Source organism: Bos mutus, chromosome 11, assembly GCF_027580195.1.
Source record: "Bos mutus isolate GX-2022 chromosome 11, NWIPB_WYAK_1.1, whole genome shotgun sequence".
NCBI lineage: Eukaryota > Metazoa > Chordata > Mammalia > Artiodactyla > Bovidae > Bos > Bos mutus.
Genome location: NC_091627.1, coordinates 39,471,371 through 39,490,588, shown reverse-complemented (window position 1 = coordinate 39,490,588; position 19,218 = coordinate 39,471,371). Strand labels below are relative to the sequence as shown.

General features: G+C 39.6%; 1 protein-coding gene across 1 annotated transcript; it reads right to left on the bottom strand.

The window, feature by feature from the left end:
* Positions 1-1,181: 1,181 nt before the first annotated feature.
* GKN2 (gastrokine 2) lies at positions 1,182-8,826 on the bottom strand. Its single transcript, XM_005893584.3, has 6 exons — positions 8,815-8,826; positions 6,127-6,180; positions 5,551-5,688; positions 3,708-3,818; positions 2,822-2,978; positions 1,182-1,264 (listed from the first exon to the last, which is right to left on the bottom strand). The coding sequence occupies exons 1-6, from the start codon at positions 8,824-8,826 to the stop codon at positions 1,182-1,184; spliced, it is 555 nt and encodes a 184-aa protein (XP_005893646.1).
* Between the last annotated feature and the right edge of the window lie 10,392 nt (positions 8,827-19,218).

Here is a 19,218-nt window from a genome sequence, read left to right as displayed (position 1 = left end):
GATAGTCTGGTCACCTTCAAGCACCTAGTTCTGGCCAACCAAGACCAAAACATACCTATCTTCGTTTGGTAGACGAGACAATAAATTCCCACCTCGCCACTCCCACCTGTTATTTTGATTTGGGTGCCATCATTTGCAAACATTAGGAGCCCAGCTAATATATTCTACTTTTGTTTGACACTTTATTATACACTCTTTACTGCTGTTCTCAAACGGTTTCATATAAATGACTCATTGCCTAACAAGAAAATAACTTTCTTTACTATGGTAGTTTTGCCAGCATATCTATCCTGGTGCTAATGGTTATTAAGGATTATATGTTAGAAATAGGAGCAATTGACGATAGAAATTCTTGCTAAAGTAGTTCCTCTTTGTTCTGAACTTGCATTCACTGACCAGTCCATATGAGAATTAATTATATGAGCTGGAAATTTGCCCACCTTTTGCAATTTATTTGAAATGTTAGAAATTGTTTCCTCCTACATTGACTTGATATTCCCAGTCAAGTCCTCACTCCTGTAAAACTTTCAGGAATATGCATCTCTCTCTAGGTGATGGGTGTTTCTCCCCCTCTCTCTCCACACTCTGGGATGAAATATGTCATGATAGTGTTTATTACAGTTGAGTCACTAATCTGATGAACTAAAAGTTACATAAATGCCCCTCAAAGCTGGGGACTTTGTCAGAAGGTATACTTGATAACATAAATTTTATTTATAAAGTTTGCATCATCTGATCAGTCAAGTTGTCTTTAAAGGGTATAAATAAACTATCCCTCTCATTAGGTGGAAGTTCCTGTCACCTGAGCCCCTGCCCTACCTAAGCTACCTCAGTGTGTTGGATGGAGAGATGGGCAGCTGGTCTAAATGACAGATGCAAAAATGGAGACTTGCACATAAGTGACCAGCCTGTATGTAACTCACCTATATTATCTGGGAATTTTCACACTATGCACTTTATTTGAAATCCTGGCAATTTCTGTCATATATTGATGTAAACATCATTTGGCTTCCCTTTGTGGTTTACAAAAACAAACACGCAGATATCTATAAATATACTAGTCGTGTTTTACTAGTGAATCTCCAAATTAGTTGGGGCATTGAGAAAGAATTTAATTTGGGTGTTGAGTGGAAACCAAGAGTGTATTTCTTTAAAAAGATGAAACCAGTGAGCTGAATGCCTTACACGTGAACATCTGCACAGACGGAAATTCCCAAGATGCCCAGGAGCCCAGCCTTTGCGCAGACTCCAGCACCAGTATTATCTGAAAAGGGGGAAATTGTTGAAAGAAAGAGAATGAAGACGTTAGCAAATTAGGTTTAATTTAGCAAACCAATGCCCTTTTGTAAATGTTTTGACAAGGGGTTGTACATATAATTTCATGTTGCTCAAGATTTCAGCTATACTTGTAAAGAATAATTATATATTAGCTTAAATAAGACTAACAACTCCTGGAAGTACTCTCTGACTCAGTTGATGCCATGGCATTCTGCATTGATGGCATGCCAGTGTGCCTTTACTTGTAAGTACTAATGACCTTATTAAAAGAAAAATACCTTAACACCTGGGCAATAGAAAGGTAATAAACACCATTTCTTTTCTTCTTTATCTACCTCCCACTACTCTGAGGAATTTTTCTTGCTGCCTTCACTGTCTGTGATCCAGCCTCTCTTTCACTCTGGCCACTCTTAATAATTGGCCATATTTAGCAGTTTTGTGCAAAAATACCAGGAATGACTGCAGTGACATATGTTACCTGGATAAATCAGAGTTTTTATTCCCCGTCTGTCAGTCCACTTTGCCTGCTCTTTTTTGGACCAATCTTATCCTAAATTCTGATTGCTCTTTAACCTTTTTGAGAAACAATTGACAAATATATTTGTATATATTTAAAATGTACAATATATTGGGGCTCCCCTGGTGGCGCAGTGGTAAACAATCCACCTTCAACACAGGAATCTCAGGTTCGATCCCTGGGTCAGGAAGATACCCCTGAGAAGGAAATGGCTACCCACTCCAGTATTCTTGCCTGGAAAATCCCATGGACTCAGGAGCCTGACAGGCTACGGTACACTGGGTTACAAAGAGCCGGACATGATTTAGTGACTAAGCCACCACCAAAGTGTACAATATGATAATTTGATATACAGATACATTATAGAAGGTCAAAATAGCACATCCATCACTACCTGTAGTTAACCCTTTTGTGTTTGTGTGGTAGAAATTCTTAATCTTTACTGTCAGCAACTTTCAAGTGTACAATACCATATTATTAACCAGAGTTACCATGCTGAACTTTGTGTTCAGTTGCTCAGTCATGTCTGACCCCTGGCGACCCTATGGGCCTGCCAGGCTCCTCTGACTGTGGGATTTTCCCAGGCAAGAATACTGGAGTGGGTTGCCATTTCCTACTCTAAAGGAATCTTCCCAACCTGGGGATCGAACACACATGTCCTGTGTCTCCTGCATTCCAGGTGGATTCTTTACCACTGAACCACCAAGGAAGCCCTATACTATACTTTAGAAAATCCAATAGTTTTTCCTTGGTCCCAAAGGAATCTCTTTTTATTCCATCCCCTATCTTAATGAATTAACTTCTCCACCAGATCATGTGTTCCTTGGGGGCAGAGTTTTATTCATTTCTGTGTCTCCCCCAACATTTAGAAGCATTTCCACACAAGAAAGATATTTAATTCCCCCAATAAACCAAATCGAGTCATGTTTCATATTTATTTGTATCTCACACAGCACTTAACAGAGTGCCTGACATATTGCAGCAGTCAGAAAATATTTGGTGAAGGAATGATTTATTGGTACTTACGTGTCTTATCAGCCACTTCCCCCTGATATAAGGGGACATGTTCGCAAAGCTGCCTGATGGGTGATCCAAACAGGAACCAATCCACATGTGTGATCAGAGACTTCAGTGGGTTGTACTTGACCCAGATGTATTTGTCAGAGAACATGCTGTTCAAAGCCTAGATCAGTACGACAGAGTGGAATAAGATGAAATAAATCAATACAATCTGGTGTACCTTATTCTAAATTGTGACTTTTTCTCTTTCAGATTATTGAACAGAAGGTGGTCAGGGATCTCAAGACATCATTTCTTCTGACCGCTTGGTCTGTAGAGAAGCCTCATTATTATTATCAATGTTATTTTGCAGCTAATGACAATGAAACCTAGAGAGAGTGAATCCTGTGCCCAATGAGAAGACACAAAAGGAAAATTAAACCTCGGGTTCCTAGCCTCACACAATGTTTGCTTATTCTCACTATATTGTATTTACTTGCAGCATTGTGTTATTGGATATTATAACTTCACTCATTTTTCCTCCCAATCATTACTTCCTGAAGCCTTGTTTTAAGAAAAGAGCAGTTAGTCCTTTCTACAAAGACACTGGCATTTATGATAGGTTTTTAAATTTTTAATTGTTATTTTTACTTTCTAAGGAAGTAAGTAGTTTGCCTGAGGACACATATCTAGGGCTGAGCAGAGGCAGCCTTTGTATTATAAGTTCTTATACCTGGGGGCTGCATAGTGGAACTCAAGCTAAGAGATATATTCCTGCTCTAAAATCAATGTATATGAAAATGCTTTAAAGTGGAGAGTACCGTATCCTTATCCCTTCCCCTCTTCATTTCTCCATGGACCCTATATTCTCTGGCTCAAGAGCAGGGAATACTTAAGGCTACCCCATAATTACCTTCCTCTCAAAGATGTACCGTTTGAGCTGGTCCAGAGCAGGGATGGCTTTGTGGTCCATCTTCAGGATGTAGCAGGCTCTTCTGGAGAGCACCCTGAGCGCAATGTAGCCCTAAAGCAGCAAGAGCACAGTCACTGCCCCTCCCAGTTCCCTGGGTTCTGAACTTAGTGAGTACAGCCCTTCAGGAAAGCTTCAAACATGCACAGTAAGATTTTCAAGCTGCAATCCATTTACCGCATCATTTCACTTTTTCACTTGTCATTTCTATCTCTAAATTTCTGTAAACTCTTGATGTGTCTCTCACTTTTCACGTTTTGGTTTTGCAGTTTGGGGTTTGAAAGGTTAAGGAGAAATTGTTCTTTGTCTCTCTCTATTGATTTTGTTCTTCCACGTCCTCAATTTGGAGTAAATACTGTGCTTTCAAATGTGTTAATTACCAGCCACAAGTTTCCATTTACATTTAAAGTCAAATTAAATAAAATTTAAACTGTACTTCCTCCATCACATATTTCAAGTGCTCTGTAACCACAAGTGATTAGTAGCTTCCCTATTGGAAAATGCAGATACAGAGCATTTCTACCATTGCAGAAAGTTCCACTGGACAGTACTGCTTTAGAAGATCTCCTCAACATATCCACACCACCCTCATGCTCCACACATACATGTTTCATTGACTCTCCTCTCCCCTCTTCACCATCTTCTCTTCATCTTTTCTCCACCTCAAACCCAAGCTGGCTGCATAAGGATGGAATGAAGGAAGTTGGGATTGGAAGAACAATGGAAGGTGAAGAACTTGGAGCCAAAAGGAACCTTCTGGAATATTCATCTGGAGTGGAATTTTCTCTGCATAGTTCCAAATAATTATTCAGCATATAAGATTGTATATAATGCAAATCTTTCTAGTCCCTAATTTTTAGTTCTCACTAATTTCCAGTTCCTAAAATCCAAAAATCCAGAAGCCAAGCCTGATGATAATGGAGAGGCTTATACCAACTTCTCACCATGCTACTTTTTAAAGATACTTTTGGGATTTCCCTGATATCTGCTTAAAAAGAATTTCAGCACAACTCCTTGAAAACTAAGACCTGATGCTTTCAAATGTGTCATGAAACTCCCAATAACAGTGGGACAGAGGCAGGGAGGAGGTTTCTACAAGAAAAGCAAGTTCAAATGCCCAGTGCCATAGACTGTGGACTACTTATATCCACAGCGCATAACTCTCTCCATAGATAAAAGCAGGTTTGTCACCCAGGTGGAACAAATGGAAAACAAAAACATAAATGAATGAATCAAGGATGGAATAAGTTTTCTGAACAGGTTTCTGAGATTTATTGTTAATTCCAGCAATTGAAACTTGGAAATAGCATAATGTTTTTAAGTTAACATGCTTTAATTCTTCCAAAAGTATAATTTATTTCATATCCTATGTACATAGTTAACTATGTAGCTGTTCAGGACTTCTGCTATTTTGTGACTGCTTGTTTCATGATTGCTCTCTTTCTGCAAAATTTTTTGTATTAGAAGAAGCCCTACTTCACTCACACATTTGAGAAATATTTTTGAGAGCCTGTGTGCCAGGCCTTGCCCTGGGTTTTAGTCAGTCTTCTAGGCACTTTCTGAGCCTGTAATGAGCCAGCATCATCAGGCTTCCTACCTGAAAAAATCAAGCAAATTTGTATATTTCCTGTCTCATCAATTTTTAAATTAGAAATGGGAAAAGAAGAAGTAAGGAAATTCTGAAAGAATTACAAGGATAGATCCTGGAATTCAAATGCATGATAAATGGTTGTCCCTCCACCCTGTAGGAGTCCATTCTTGAAGAATATAAAATATTGCTGCTTACATGTTTATAGTCAAAAATGGTGGTAGAGGAGCATGATCCTGCATGGATGTTAATGATGGCAGCATTTTTTTCATTGTCAACTGTCATCGTCTCCTGAATTTGGCCACCTTTGTCAGTTGGGCTAATGATGTTATAAACCTAGATTGACAAAGACATAATGGTGTTTTCACAAACCATGTGCATTTGAAAGGCAACCCTCCCAGCAAAGTAAAGCCTTCTATTGCTTTGAACAAGAGATTGAACATTGAGATGTTCCCACTGGCATCCCAGACCAAAAGCCCATGCTAAAATAAGAATGCAAAGGTCTTCCTCTTAGTTCATTGAATTATACATGGGCAAAGCAATGACATCACATGAGAAATGAAATTGACCACATTTTAAAGCGATGGGTTATATTTTTAAGGTATTGTGATTGGAAGAAATAGTCAGCCTTATTGTTTCTGTTATTGGTTATTTCTGGGATTTCATCCCACGCGTAGGGCATGTAGACTCCCCACTGTCCTTCAGATTATTTTGTGTCTTCTTTTTGCTCTCCCAATATCTCTAGGATATAATATCTATAGTGAACTAACTCACCTCATTTCCCAAAGATTGTGTCCCAAAGATGGCCAGTGCCATCAGAAATACCACCTGAAAAACAGATCAGTCACATCCATTCATAATAGGGTTGTCATTTGGAGTGGGGTGACACAGGACAAGCACAAATATCTCAGAAAACATACTTAAAGACACTGGGGGGAGGTCATGGATGGTCAGCAGTCCATTTCCAAAATGTGCCAACACTCATTCATTTGACAGGCATTTGGTGAGTTTTTTCTAATTTTCAGATTAGTTCTCCTTTTGTTACCAAATTCCTGACCCTTCCCAACAACACAACCTTCTAGAAAGAATATGCCAGAAAAATACTTGGGAGAAATACAAGATGCTTTTTGGTGTTAAAAGTAATAATAATAATAATAGTAATAAATTTTTAAAAAATACTTGGGAGAAATGAGCAGTAAGAAAGGGGTCATTTTACTAAGAGGAGGACCCTGGAGGTATTCACATTGGCTTTAGTAGTCAGGAATCAAGTTGTGGTTTTTGGTTTAAAAAATTATTTAATTCCTTGAGATAAAGAGAGTAAGACAGATTTAAAATAGATTCATGGGTGATAGGGGTACCCATGTATTCCTAAGGGAAACCATGAAAATCAGATTGTGGAGGCACAAATAACTTCTGAGGCTGACATCAAAGAAAACATCCACATTCCCATTAGTGATGCCATCAGACAAGTGTTAGGCCAGCAGAATGTGAGACTGACCCAGGGGCATTGCTGACATCTTGCTGCAGTTGTACAAGGGTCTCATTCAATATGCTGATGCTGGTTTTGTGTTCCCTGTTCTGAACATCACAGGGCACTGCACTGTCATTGAGACTGCTGATGGAGAGATTCTTCAGAGGGGCAGATGTTTTTAGTACCTGTCAGTGAGGTTTCAGAGAAGGCAATGGCAACCCACTCCAGTACTCTTGCCTGGGAAATCCCATGGACGGAGGAGCCTGGTAGGCTACAGTCCATGGGGTTGCGAAGAGTCGGGCATGACTGAGCGACTTCACTTTTACTTTTCACTTTCATGCACTGGGGAAGGAGATGGCAACCCTCTCCAGTATTCTTGCCTGGAGAATTCCAGGGACGGGAGCCTGGTGGGCTGCCATCTATAGGGTCTCACAGAGTCAGACACGACTGACGTGACTTAGCAGCAGCAGCAGCAGTGAGGTTTTCCTACTTCCCTTTGCATCTCATCAGTAATATTTCTGTCCTGGTGACTGGGTAGAATGTCTAACATGGACCTAAGTGCAGATGTCCAACCTGTCTACTCACATACGGAAAACCTGGGCTCCAAGGCCAGCTCTAGTAACCTCTGACACTCCTACGTGTTCTGTTTAATGGGTCAAATACAGAAGCTTGAGTTAGATGGGTGGAGGGCTGAGCACCTTAGTGGAATGATTAGTCAGGAAATGTCCCCTGCCCCCAAATAGCCACCCACCCAACAATGTGATTAATACACCACCGTCCTAGGTGTGCATTTGGGGGTTAGATCTCTCTTGGAAAATCAAGAGATCCTGGGAGAAGGAACTCATTAAATTGTCAGTGTTTGACAGCTTATGGGGAGGTACTTATATTACTCTCTCCTTCAACAACTCAGTGAGAATAAGGGGTAGAGGCTCCATGCTGCAATAGATCATAGTTCACTGTCTATGGAGCGCTGCCGTGTGAAGCTATGGGAGACCGGGACCAGGGCCGGGATCAGTTGGAGTGGTCACGGCAGGGCTGCTCTGCCATGATTGCTTCTGTATGTGGGGCCTAAGATGGATAGATTTTAAGACTAAACCCCACATTTCCTGGCCTAGGGAAATCATATTCCTCTGTGCCTCAATCTCTTCACCTGTAGAATGGGGCAATACTACTCAGTTCAGTGGCTTCCCCAGTAGCTCAGCAGTAAAGAATCCGCCTGCAATGCAGGAAATGCAGGAGACACAGGTTTAATACCTGGGTCAGGAAGACCCCCTAGAGTAAGAAACCCTCTCCAGTATTCTTGCAGGGAGAATCTCAAGGACGGAGGAGCCTGACAGGCTGTGGTCCATAGGGTCGTGCAAGGTTCAGACACAACAGAAGCAAATGAGCATAGCACACATACACTTGTTGCAGTGAATAGACGAAGTGATTCATGTGAATGTTCAGCATAAGGCCTAGTCTGCACTTGGGAAATGGCAGATTTTTTTTATTATTGATATCATTATTACTTTTGACCATACCTCATGGCATGCAGGATCTTAGTTCCCCAACCAAGGACTGAACTTGTACCCCTTGTAGCAGAAGCACGGAGCCTTAACTGCTTCACCACCAGGAAGGTCCCTGATATTACTATTTTCAAATGACTATTTCCCTTTTAGATGGTAAGTATAGTTATCCTAAAATGCCTATATTCCCTCCAAATTTCACAATAAGGAATTATTATTATTATAATATTACAAATTAAAATTCCCTAGCTATTTCCCATTTTTTCTTTGTATTTTCTTAGTAAACATCTCAAGAAACAAAGGACAAATAAATATGGACTAATTAATATTTGACATCATTCCTGCCAAAGACAGCATTAATTCAGTCAAGAAACTTAGAAGCATGCGTATTTGTCTAAGACCCCTGAAAACCAACACATATTGGATGTGAACATTCTCTGCAAGCAGTTACCATAAGAGTATAAAGAAGCATAAACAAATACTCACAAGGATTTTCATCTTGCCTGAAAAGAAGCTGCTGGAGCAAGTGAGGCTGCCCAGTGCAACTTCGACCTTTATATCAGATTTCAGGTGCAGAAATCTCTGTCCAGAAGGATCACTTTGAAAAAGGCCATGTTCCTATCAATGCCACACCCCAGCAAACTCCTTTTTCAGGATTAAGACCCAACCACATAACATAATATCAGAGAAGTTGATTACTCAATAGTGAAAATTCGCCACTTGGTCACTCTGTAAATATCACCACTTATCTATTCCGTGTTGCATTTGTGATGTCAATGTCCACCCTTTAAAAGCATTGCAAGATCCTTGTTTTACACAAACATCTCATGGTCATCTATACTAATACTATATTCCTAAATCTCACCTGATGGTAAAGTCCACCCTTAAGACATTAGTTGGGCCCCCACTCAGCGTCTTTTCATCCCTGCCTGTTGAATTTTTCCATCCAAGAGTTGGATATGAGACTAGAGCTGAGGGTATTGTCTGGGGACATGTTGTAAGAAAAAGCCATCTTATGACTTTTTTTCTCCTCTCCTTCAGATTTGGTGCCAATTTCCAGAAATCCATGAAGAACAAGTCTCAGAGATCCCTCTGCCCAATTACCAGCATTAACCAATTTTTATGTTTAAACATTACCTAAGACTCCATCACAACTATGACATATAGTTCTTGCTATCTTGATATACACTGAGAAATTCTCAGACTGAAAAATTAGAGAGAATAAAGATTAAAGCAAGTAATTTTTATAATTCTGCCATTAGAAATGGCTAGCTAGTATTAGGGTGGGATTTTGAACTCAAATGTGGGAAAATACAAAAGCAAATAGCACCTGTAAATGGCAGAATTGTTCAATACGGAAAATTACTACAGTGAGCAAAGAAAAAACATAAATGATGTTCTTGTTCTAGAGCTGGAATGACTTCTTAGCCAGTAACTATTTAAAGCTTGAGCTTTTAAAAAGCAGACATTTGGGCAATTTGGGAGTTACCTAGCTCGTTGGAATTCCCCTACCTTGGCTGTTCAGCTGCATTGGATGTAAAATGGGCTTTTCATTTAATCTAAGATAGCAACAGCAAGAAGGGTTACAGTACATCTGCAATTTTCTCCCATATCTGGCTCCAAAAATCCCCCCTAAAATCACACAATAGATATTAGAATTAGAGGTATTACACTCTACCCTTTAATGTGTCCCCTGTCCCCTCAAGAGTTCTGAGTCTGTATGTCTAATAACGACAATAGTTAGCATTAATAGGGGCTTCCTTGGTGGCTCAGGATGGTTAAGAATCTGTCTGCAATGCAGGAGACACCTATTCAATCCCTGGGTTGGGAAGATCCCTTGGAGTAGGAAATGGCAACCCACTCCAGTATTCTTGCCTGGGAAATCACATGGACAGAGGAGCCTTGTGGGCTATAGTCCGTGGGGTCACAAAGAGTCAGACATGACTATCATTTTCACTTTAGTATTAATGGAGCACCTAATATGTTCTATCACTTCCTAAGAACTTTGCATATATTAATTCATTTGGTCCCCACAACAATCCTATAGGTTACTTTCTAACCATGTTTCATTTTACAAATAAGAAAACTAGGGTGCAGAGAACTCAACTTTTCAGGATGCAAGTGGGGGTCAGAGCACAATCTGACATCATGTTGTGTCACCAGAGTCCACACTGGTAACAAGCGCTGTCTGTCCTCTCTGATTGGGTGCTAAGTGTAACTTCTTGCCTTTCTGAGATGGAGGCATTAGCAAGGAGCCTTGTGATTCCAGAAAGTTTCTTGACAAAAAGATAGACTTGGAAATAGGCCTAACCCACAACCTAAGGGTAAAAAATTTAAATAGGGTGAATGAGACACTGTATTTACAAAAGCTACTATAAATAAAATCCAAGACTCAACTGCCTAGCAGAAGGGGCTCCTGCTGGACTTACCTACACCTTGGACTCTTCTTCAGTGGGTCCGAAAAGGGGCACAGCCACGTAGACTCTTAAACTTCCCTGGGTGATTCTAATTGAAAGAGCTGTTTCAAATCCTGTCCAAACCCCTCCTGAGGAAAATAGGATTCAAATAGGTTAAGAAACTTGGCCAAGGTCATGTATAGATACGGTTAGTGGAAAAGATAAGACTTTTTCTTGCTATTTTATTGTTCAAACTAAATAGTAAATCCACTCCCTTACTGATTTTGTTAGCTTTCCTTATGTAAGTTTGAGCCTATTTTAACTATTACTTTTTTTATGACACCACATCCCCTATTTTTGCAATTTTTCTTTCACTCTCTCACACACACACATGAACATAATTCTGTAACTCTTTTTTTAATTTGCCAGGCATTTATGTTTGGATATACTATAATACATGAGACTCAATACATCTAAAACAAAAGTTCCTACATTTTTTCCTTCAGAGCAGCCTTTTTTCTGGACATTGTTATTTCTGCTGACAATTTCCCTCAGGTGTTCAGGCTCACCTTGAGGTTATCCTTGATTTTTCTGCCATTTTCCTCTGTAATGCCTTGACCATTTGTGTCTTTCTTTTCAATCTATGAGCTCAAACTCCATTTTCTCACTCTCACCACCACACACTGTCCCTGTTGCAATGACTTTAAGTAACCAGAATTGCTACAGTAGCTGCTATAACAAGAAACACTTAAATCTCAGTGATTTGACAACATAAACTTTTATTTCTTATTCACATAAGGCCAATACAGATGACTTCATGGACAATGGCTCTCCTCCAACCGATGACTTATGGCTTCCAGCTTCTTTCTTATGCAGCTTCCCCATCTTGAAATGTAGTTTCATGGTTATCCTGGCATCAACAAACCAGCAGTTGGGAGTTTAGATAAACAGCATGATGAAAACACATCTTCTTTTAGCTTCTTCAGAATGAAGATGACCACATCCATTCATTATCCATTAGTAAGGACCAGCCACAGTTCATATCTAGATGTGAGGGAAATGAAGCTTAGCTCTGTGTCAAAAAGAGGAAGCCAGTCTTTGGGCATTGTCTTCTTGCTTCCAGACTTTCCATTGTTCCATCCTCAAAACCAATTAATTCAAGACTTAAAGGCACCACATTGCTTAAGTCGCTCTTGTGTTCAAAGACTTTCTAAAATTCTCCAGAAACTGTAGGCTTTTGCAGAAATTGAAGACTATTAGCTTGGCACTTAACTCACTATTATAGTCTCATTGCAAACTAAATTTCTCAAGTGGTATGAGTGAGAAATATTTGAAATGAAGAAGAGAGGATGTGGTTATAGAGATAGAGAGATGTTCATGTAGTCAATAGCCACAAAAGACACTCAACTTTACTTTCCTGTCCTTTCCCTCCATGTCTTAGGCTCCCCACTTTTCACCATGCTATTTTCTTTTCATATTACCTTTATCTACTTTGTCTTTCTTTCTTCTTTCTTTCCTTCTTTTATTTCTCTTCTTCCTTCTGTTCTTAATGACAGTCTCTCTTATGAAAGTCACCAAATAAATATTCTGAAATGGATAGAAGAATAAATCAGACCCAATGAGTATCTGTTCTTAGAGCTTGCTATCATAAACATAAATAACTATTAAAATATAGTAGGTGTTATGCACACTGTTATATATAAAATAGATAACCAACAATGACCTATTGTATAGCACAGGGAACTATACTCAGTATTTTGTAGTAACCTACATGCAAAAAGACTCTGAAAAAGAATATATATATGTATGAATATATGAAACACTTTGTTGTACATTTGAAACTAACACAATATTGTAAGTCAACTATACTTTAATTAAAAAATAATAATCAAGAAATATATAGTAGATGTTAAGTATCAGAAAAGAAACACAAGTAATTTGCAGCGACATGTACAGACCTAGAGATTGACCTATTGAGTGATGTAAGTCAAACAGAGAAAGGCAAGGATCATATGGTATTGCTTAAACATAGAATCTTAAAAAAGAGTACAAATGAACCTATTTACAAAACAGAAATTGAGTCACAGATGTAGATTTAGTCTCAACTTATGAAACATTTTACAAATCCACAGGTTATAAAATGAACACATGGAACATGTCTTTAGGGCCAAAGACATGATTAGAGGGAACAAAACAATAGGAGGTGCTTAGAGTTATAGCTTCTGACACGTCTTACCCAAATTTGAATTGTCTAGGTGTTCCAGCTACTCACTGTGTGTTCTTTGCCAAGTTGTTTAATCTCTCTATGCCTCGATATCTTCATCTGTAAAGAAAGGGTAATAAAAGCATCTCCTCACAGGGGTACCATGAAGATTAAACGAGGGCACACATATAAAGCACGTAGTAGAGTAACAGACACAGTAGGTTCTTAATAAATGTTAGCTAATATTATGGTCACTGTTTATTATTCAGCATACACATTCAGTCTTGTTAGTTATTAAGAAATTGCAAATCAATAATTTAATAAGAAACCATTTACTTCTTTTAGTGAGTATAAGGTGAAAAAAGTTCCATCTTCTGGTTGAAGCCTTTGTAACTACCCCAGCTTAAAGAACTCACGCTCCTCTGAATGCTTTGTCTATATTGCTCGTTTGAAAAAGCTACAAGGCACAAAAGAAAAGTACAGGCTCCTGGATTTCATGAAAACATCGTTCCATTTTTTAGCTGCCATGTGACCTTTGACAAGTTGCAGAGCCTCTCGGTAAGAAGATGGCCCTCATAGAGGAAGTGGGCTCTCACAGATTATGAATCTGTTGGACTTATGAGCCTCTAGAACTATGAGAAATAAATATGTATTGTTTATAAGCCACCAAGTCTGAATGCCTAAGACAATCAGAGAAGGAATAAAGAAGGTAAAATTAAATCTTTTTCCTTATTCTTAATTGATCTGATAGATGTAATGCACACTATGGATTTTGGGTGGTAATGATCTGTCAGTAGAGGTTCATCAATTGTAACAAATGTGCCTTTCCTTTCAGTGTTGCTGAGGGAGGCTATGCATGTGTGGGGGCAAGGAAGATACAGGAATTCCACTCAATTTTAATGCCAACTTAAAACTTATCTTTTAAAAAAACTGTTTAAAAAAACGAAGAAGTTAAAAAAAGGAAAGAAAAAAAACAAATGCAACAAATACAAAATAGTTTCAAACATATTAGATATTAATCCAACTATTTCAATAATTACTTTAAATATGAATGATCTAAATACACCAAGTAAAAAAGAGGTTGTCAAAGTGGATCAGAAAAACAAGACCCAACTATATGTTATGTTCAAGAAACTCACTTTAAATATAAAGATACAGATTATATATTAAAATACAGTTTAAAGTAAAGGAGTAAAGAAATACATACCATCTAACACTAATTTTTACAAGCTAGAGTATCTATATTAATTTTAGATAAAGCAGGCCTCAAAAAAAATTATTCAAGATAAAGTGGGCAATAACAGCATGATAAAGGAGTCAATTCTTCGATTTATTTTAGGGTGAGCCATGAAATTCTACACAATAAATAGTATCTACATTTCTAAAATATACATATTTATTTACATACCCCCTTAAATATGTGCCTATATGAAGAGAGTAAATCAAATTTAAAGGTGTGTTAATTATTTTTAAAAATGAGTGACTGCCTTTTTAGAGAAACACCCACAGAAACTAACACCAATTAAAATATTATTTTTCTGGGAGGAGCGCAAGGAACTTATAGGTGTGGCAAAGAGAAAAGAGCCTTCACACACACAGGGAAGTATGAGGCTGACATACCTGAGCTCAGAGCCCAGGGAGAAAGGGAATTTTCACATGGGTATCAGTGAGGATTAAATCCCTAGAATATCTCGAGCTTCAGTTCAGTTCAGTTCAGTCACTCAGTCATGTCTGACTCTTTGCGACCCCATGAACCACAGCACGCCAGGCCTCCCTGTCCATCACCAACTCCTGGAGTCCACCCAAACTCATGTCCATCGAGTCAGTGATACCATCCAGCCATCTCATCCTCTGTCGTCCCCTTCTCCTCCTGCCCCCAATCCCTCCCAGCATCAGGGTCTTTTCCAATGAGTCAACTCTTCACATGAGGTGGCCAAAGTACTGGAGTTTCAGCTTTAGCATCAGTACTTCCAATGAACATCCAGGACTGATCTCCTTTAGAATGGACTGGTTGGATCTCCTTGCAGTCCAAGGGACTCTCAAGAGTCTTCTCCAACACCACAGTTCAAAAGCATCAATTCTTTGACGCTCAGCTTTCTTCACAGTCCACCTCTCACATTCATACATGACCACTGGAAAAACCATAGCCTTGACTAGATGGACCTTTGCTGGCAAAGTAATGTCTCTGCTTTTGAATATGCTACCTAGGTTGGTCATAACTTTCCTTCCAAGGAGTAAGCGTCTTTTAATTTCATGGCTGCAATCACCATCTGCAGTGATTTTGGAGCCCCCCCAAAAATAAAGTCTGACACTGTTTCCACTGTTTCCTCATCTATTTCCCATGAAGTGATGGGGCCAGATGCCATGATCTTAGTTTTCTGAGCTTAGTGTGTAGCCAATTGTCAGTTCTTGATAAGTGGAATAATTCTGACTCAACTTTTATCTATTGAAATCCAATTAAATGGGAGATTTCATAACTATAAAGAGGAATCTGAGAGTATTAAGAATGTTGTAAGGTGATTCTCACAGCTATGGAACTCCCCCAGTTCACACCACCTGGCTCTGCTGCTCCCCTAGGCTGACACTTGGTTCCTAGGTATCTAGATCCAGACTGCCCCACAGATCTTGACCAAAGGTCCATCTTCTGCATGAAGCCTCCATAACTATTCCAGCTTAAAGAGCACACACTCCTCTGAATATTTTGTCTCTACTGCTCATTTGGAAAAACTGCAAGGCGTAAAAGAAAAGAATATAGGCTTCTGAGTTTCATGAAAGGATTATTCCCTTTTTAACTGCCATGTGACCTTGGATAAGCTCAAAGCCTCCCAGAACCTTCCTCTTACCTTACTTTGATATATCCATGTTATGTGTGTGTGTTGTCTCCTTACAGAGCCAGATATGTAATCTGTGAAGCCCAGGGCAAAATGAAAATATGGGACCTCTTGCTCAAGAAACAGAAAACCACCACAATTTTGTAAAGTAATTAGCCTCCAATTAAAATAAATATATAAATTTTTAAGAAAGAAAAAAAAAGTTTTTTCCTTTCTTCCATAGTTTCTCTCTTTCTCTCAACCTATGATGGTATCTTTGATTTGATAATTAATGTCACAATCTCTCAGGCATGGGGATAGTTGGAAGTAATTGCAAATCCTCAGAGGCACCCGGGGCCCCTCACTATGACTCAGCATGCAGGTGTACGTGTCTGACCTTGATTATGTTTGCATTTGCACCCAGAGTCCACAGTAGAGGTAGAGGAGTGGGAGGTGGAGAGACCATCCAGGAAGTTGGGGAGAAGCAGGAATTGGGACAACCCATGAACCACACCTCCTTATTTAACTTATATGCAGAGTACATCATGAGAAATGCTGGGCTGGAAGAAGCACAAGCTGGAATCAAGATTGCCAAGAGAAATATCAATAACCTCAGATATGCAAATGACACTACCCTTATGGCAGAAAGTGAAGAGGAACTAAAAAGCCTCTTGATGAAAGTGAAAGTGGAGAGTGAAAAAGTTGGCTTAAAGCTCAATATTCAGAAAACGAAGATCATGGCATCTGGTCCCATCACTTCATGGCAGATAGATGGGGAAACAGTGGAAACAGTGTCAGACTTTATTTTTGGGGGGGCTCCAAAATCACTGCAGATGGTGATTGCAGCCATGAAATTAAAAGACACTTACTCCTTGGAAGGAAAGTGATGACCAACCTAGATAGCATATTCAAAAGCAGAGACATTACTTTGTCAACAAAGGTCCGTCTAGTCAAGGCTATGGTTTTTCCAGTAGTCATGTATGGATGTGAGAGTTGGACTGTGAAGAAGGCTGAGTGCTGAAGAATTGATGCTTTTGAACTGTGGTGTTGGAGAAGACTCTTGAGAGTCCCTTGGACTGCAAGGAGATCCAACCAGTCCATTCTGAAGGATATCAGCCCTGGGATTTCTTTGGAGAGAATTACGCTGAAGCTGAAACTCCAGTACTTTGGCCACCTCATGTGAAGAGTTGACTCATTGGAAAAGACCCTGATGCTGGGAGGGATTGGGGGCAGGAGAAGAAAGGGATGACAGAAGATGAGATGGCTGGATGGCATCATTGACTTCAATGAACATGAGTCTGAGTGAACTCCGGGAGTTGTTGATGGACAGGGAGGCCTGGCGTGCTGCGATTCATGGGGTCACAAAGAGCTGGACATGACTGAGCAACTGAACTGAACTGAACTGAACTGTTGAGCCACAAATCCAAGCCCCCAGGGCATGCTGCATTGTCCCATTAGACTCTACTTACAAAACACAAATTCAAAAATGTAATTAACAATAATTTCAAGTTGGCAACTTCAAAATGTTAAGTTTGGGACCCTCTTCTGAGCATGAGTCCTGCATGGGTACTATAGTGATCACATGTCCAAAAAACGAATCCTGCCCTTGGACAGATTTCAGGATCTTGGAGTGTGAGCACTTGTTTTATATCTTTGAATCTTCTATAGCACTTGTGTTTAACTGGCTCATTGCATTAGCTGGTTAATTAACATGATTAATTAACATGGTTAATTGATTACTTTTCAATATGAGAAAATGAGCAAAGAATTGTAGGTCTGGGCAGCAAATGAAAAAACTTCCCAGGCTGGATGAGGGGCATTGAGTCTTTATTTAAATGCAGTTGGCCCCCTGAAGAAAAAATACATTCCAGAATAAATCCCAGTGGATACACTGTATTAAGCATTTCCAGGAATTGGAGACTGGGGGTGTGGGTAGAACGAGTACGTAATTGAATAAACATGGAGCTCAGTATTCCCTGAAGCACCTCTGAGTATCCAGCTTCTTCCTCTGAGGATGTATGCTTCCAGACGAACAGATTACACACATGTGTGTGTTTTCTATCTGGGATGCAGAAAAGAAAACCAGTTTAGATCAGTCACCCTGCAGAACATTCAATGATCCACAAAATCATGTTTCACTGTTTAGTCTTAGGGCAAGTCCTTCACTTTGGCTCTTCTGCCAGGGAAGTCATGGGGATAGTTCAGTGTAAGGGCCATGGGGTCCTCACGAAACCTGGGCTCCGGGTGTGACTCTCACAGCTGTGCTACTTTTGGTTCTCATCACTTATAATCTGATTTTCATCTTCCAGTGTTCACTTTGATCCTTTCCAGGCCTGACTCCTATGGCTGAAGGAACATACCATCAGCATGAGCTTTCACACCACTTTCTCTAAATTGCTTCAATATGAGCAATCAACAAGGAATGTGCTATTACTTCTGAATTACCTGTAAATAATTATAAAGCAGCACGGTATTATCACTTTGTTTCTATTCTTCAAGCAGGCACATTTTCTCCAACTCCTTTTCAGAATAAAAGTACTTTGATTTGATTACTCTTTATAGTGATGAAAAATGAAGTTATTAATCAATATTCCCTTTAGCTCTACTTTCATATGTTTTATAGAAATGATGTCATCACTCAGGAGACCTTCTTTTAGCAAGATGTTTCCAAATCCTGTTCACAGCACTCTAACGCTCAAGGTTAGCGACCGATTGGAGTCATAATGTGTCACTGGTTGTCTCTGAGGGGTTCCAGAGGTTTGGCAGATGTGATTGGGCAGACATACAGGCAGCAACAGAAAGGCAGCATTATATAGATTTTGGCAGGCAATGGTCCTAGAGGAAATAACAAAAAGAGAAGGTTCTGTGATGCCATAAGAAAGAGCTTCCTCCATGTTGCTGTAATTTGAAAAGAATTTCTCTCCTATACAAAAAAACAACTATGTAATAAGTATGGATTTTCTGGAATTGGAAGCTTTCTAGCAATAATTATTAACATGCTGTTCTACATGTCCTTATTGCTATTTTTTCAGATGTGTCATTCCTGGCCAGAAATACATATGGAAGATTCAATAGGAGTACATCACGGTTAAAAGCCCTGGGAGCTGTAATCACAGGGACTGTTATTAGAGTCTTAGATGGAAACTGGTAAACCAAGATTGTGGGAGGGGGCAGAAGTCCCCTCCACTCCCCACCTCCAGGTGATGAAGGGTGCTCAGATCTCACAATCAACCATCTGATGTGGAACCATCACAGACTAGTGTTCAGCAAGAAAACAGAGACAGAGAGACTGAGACAGAATCTCAGCATGAAGAGGATTCCCCTCTCCAGCAAAGACAGTATAGTGTGAAGTCACAGAGGTTAAAGGCCACCTGAGTCCTAAATATCAGAAAATGGGAGAGAAGGAAAGGGAAGATGAGATTCTTTCGGGCTTCCTAGATGTTGAGGGCAGCCCCTCTACCTACCTACACCAGAGCAGGAA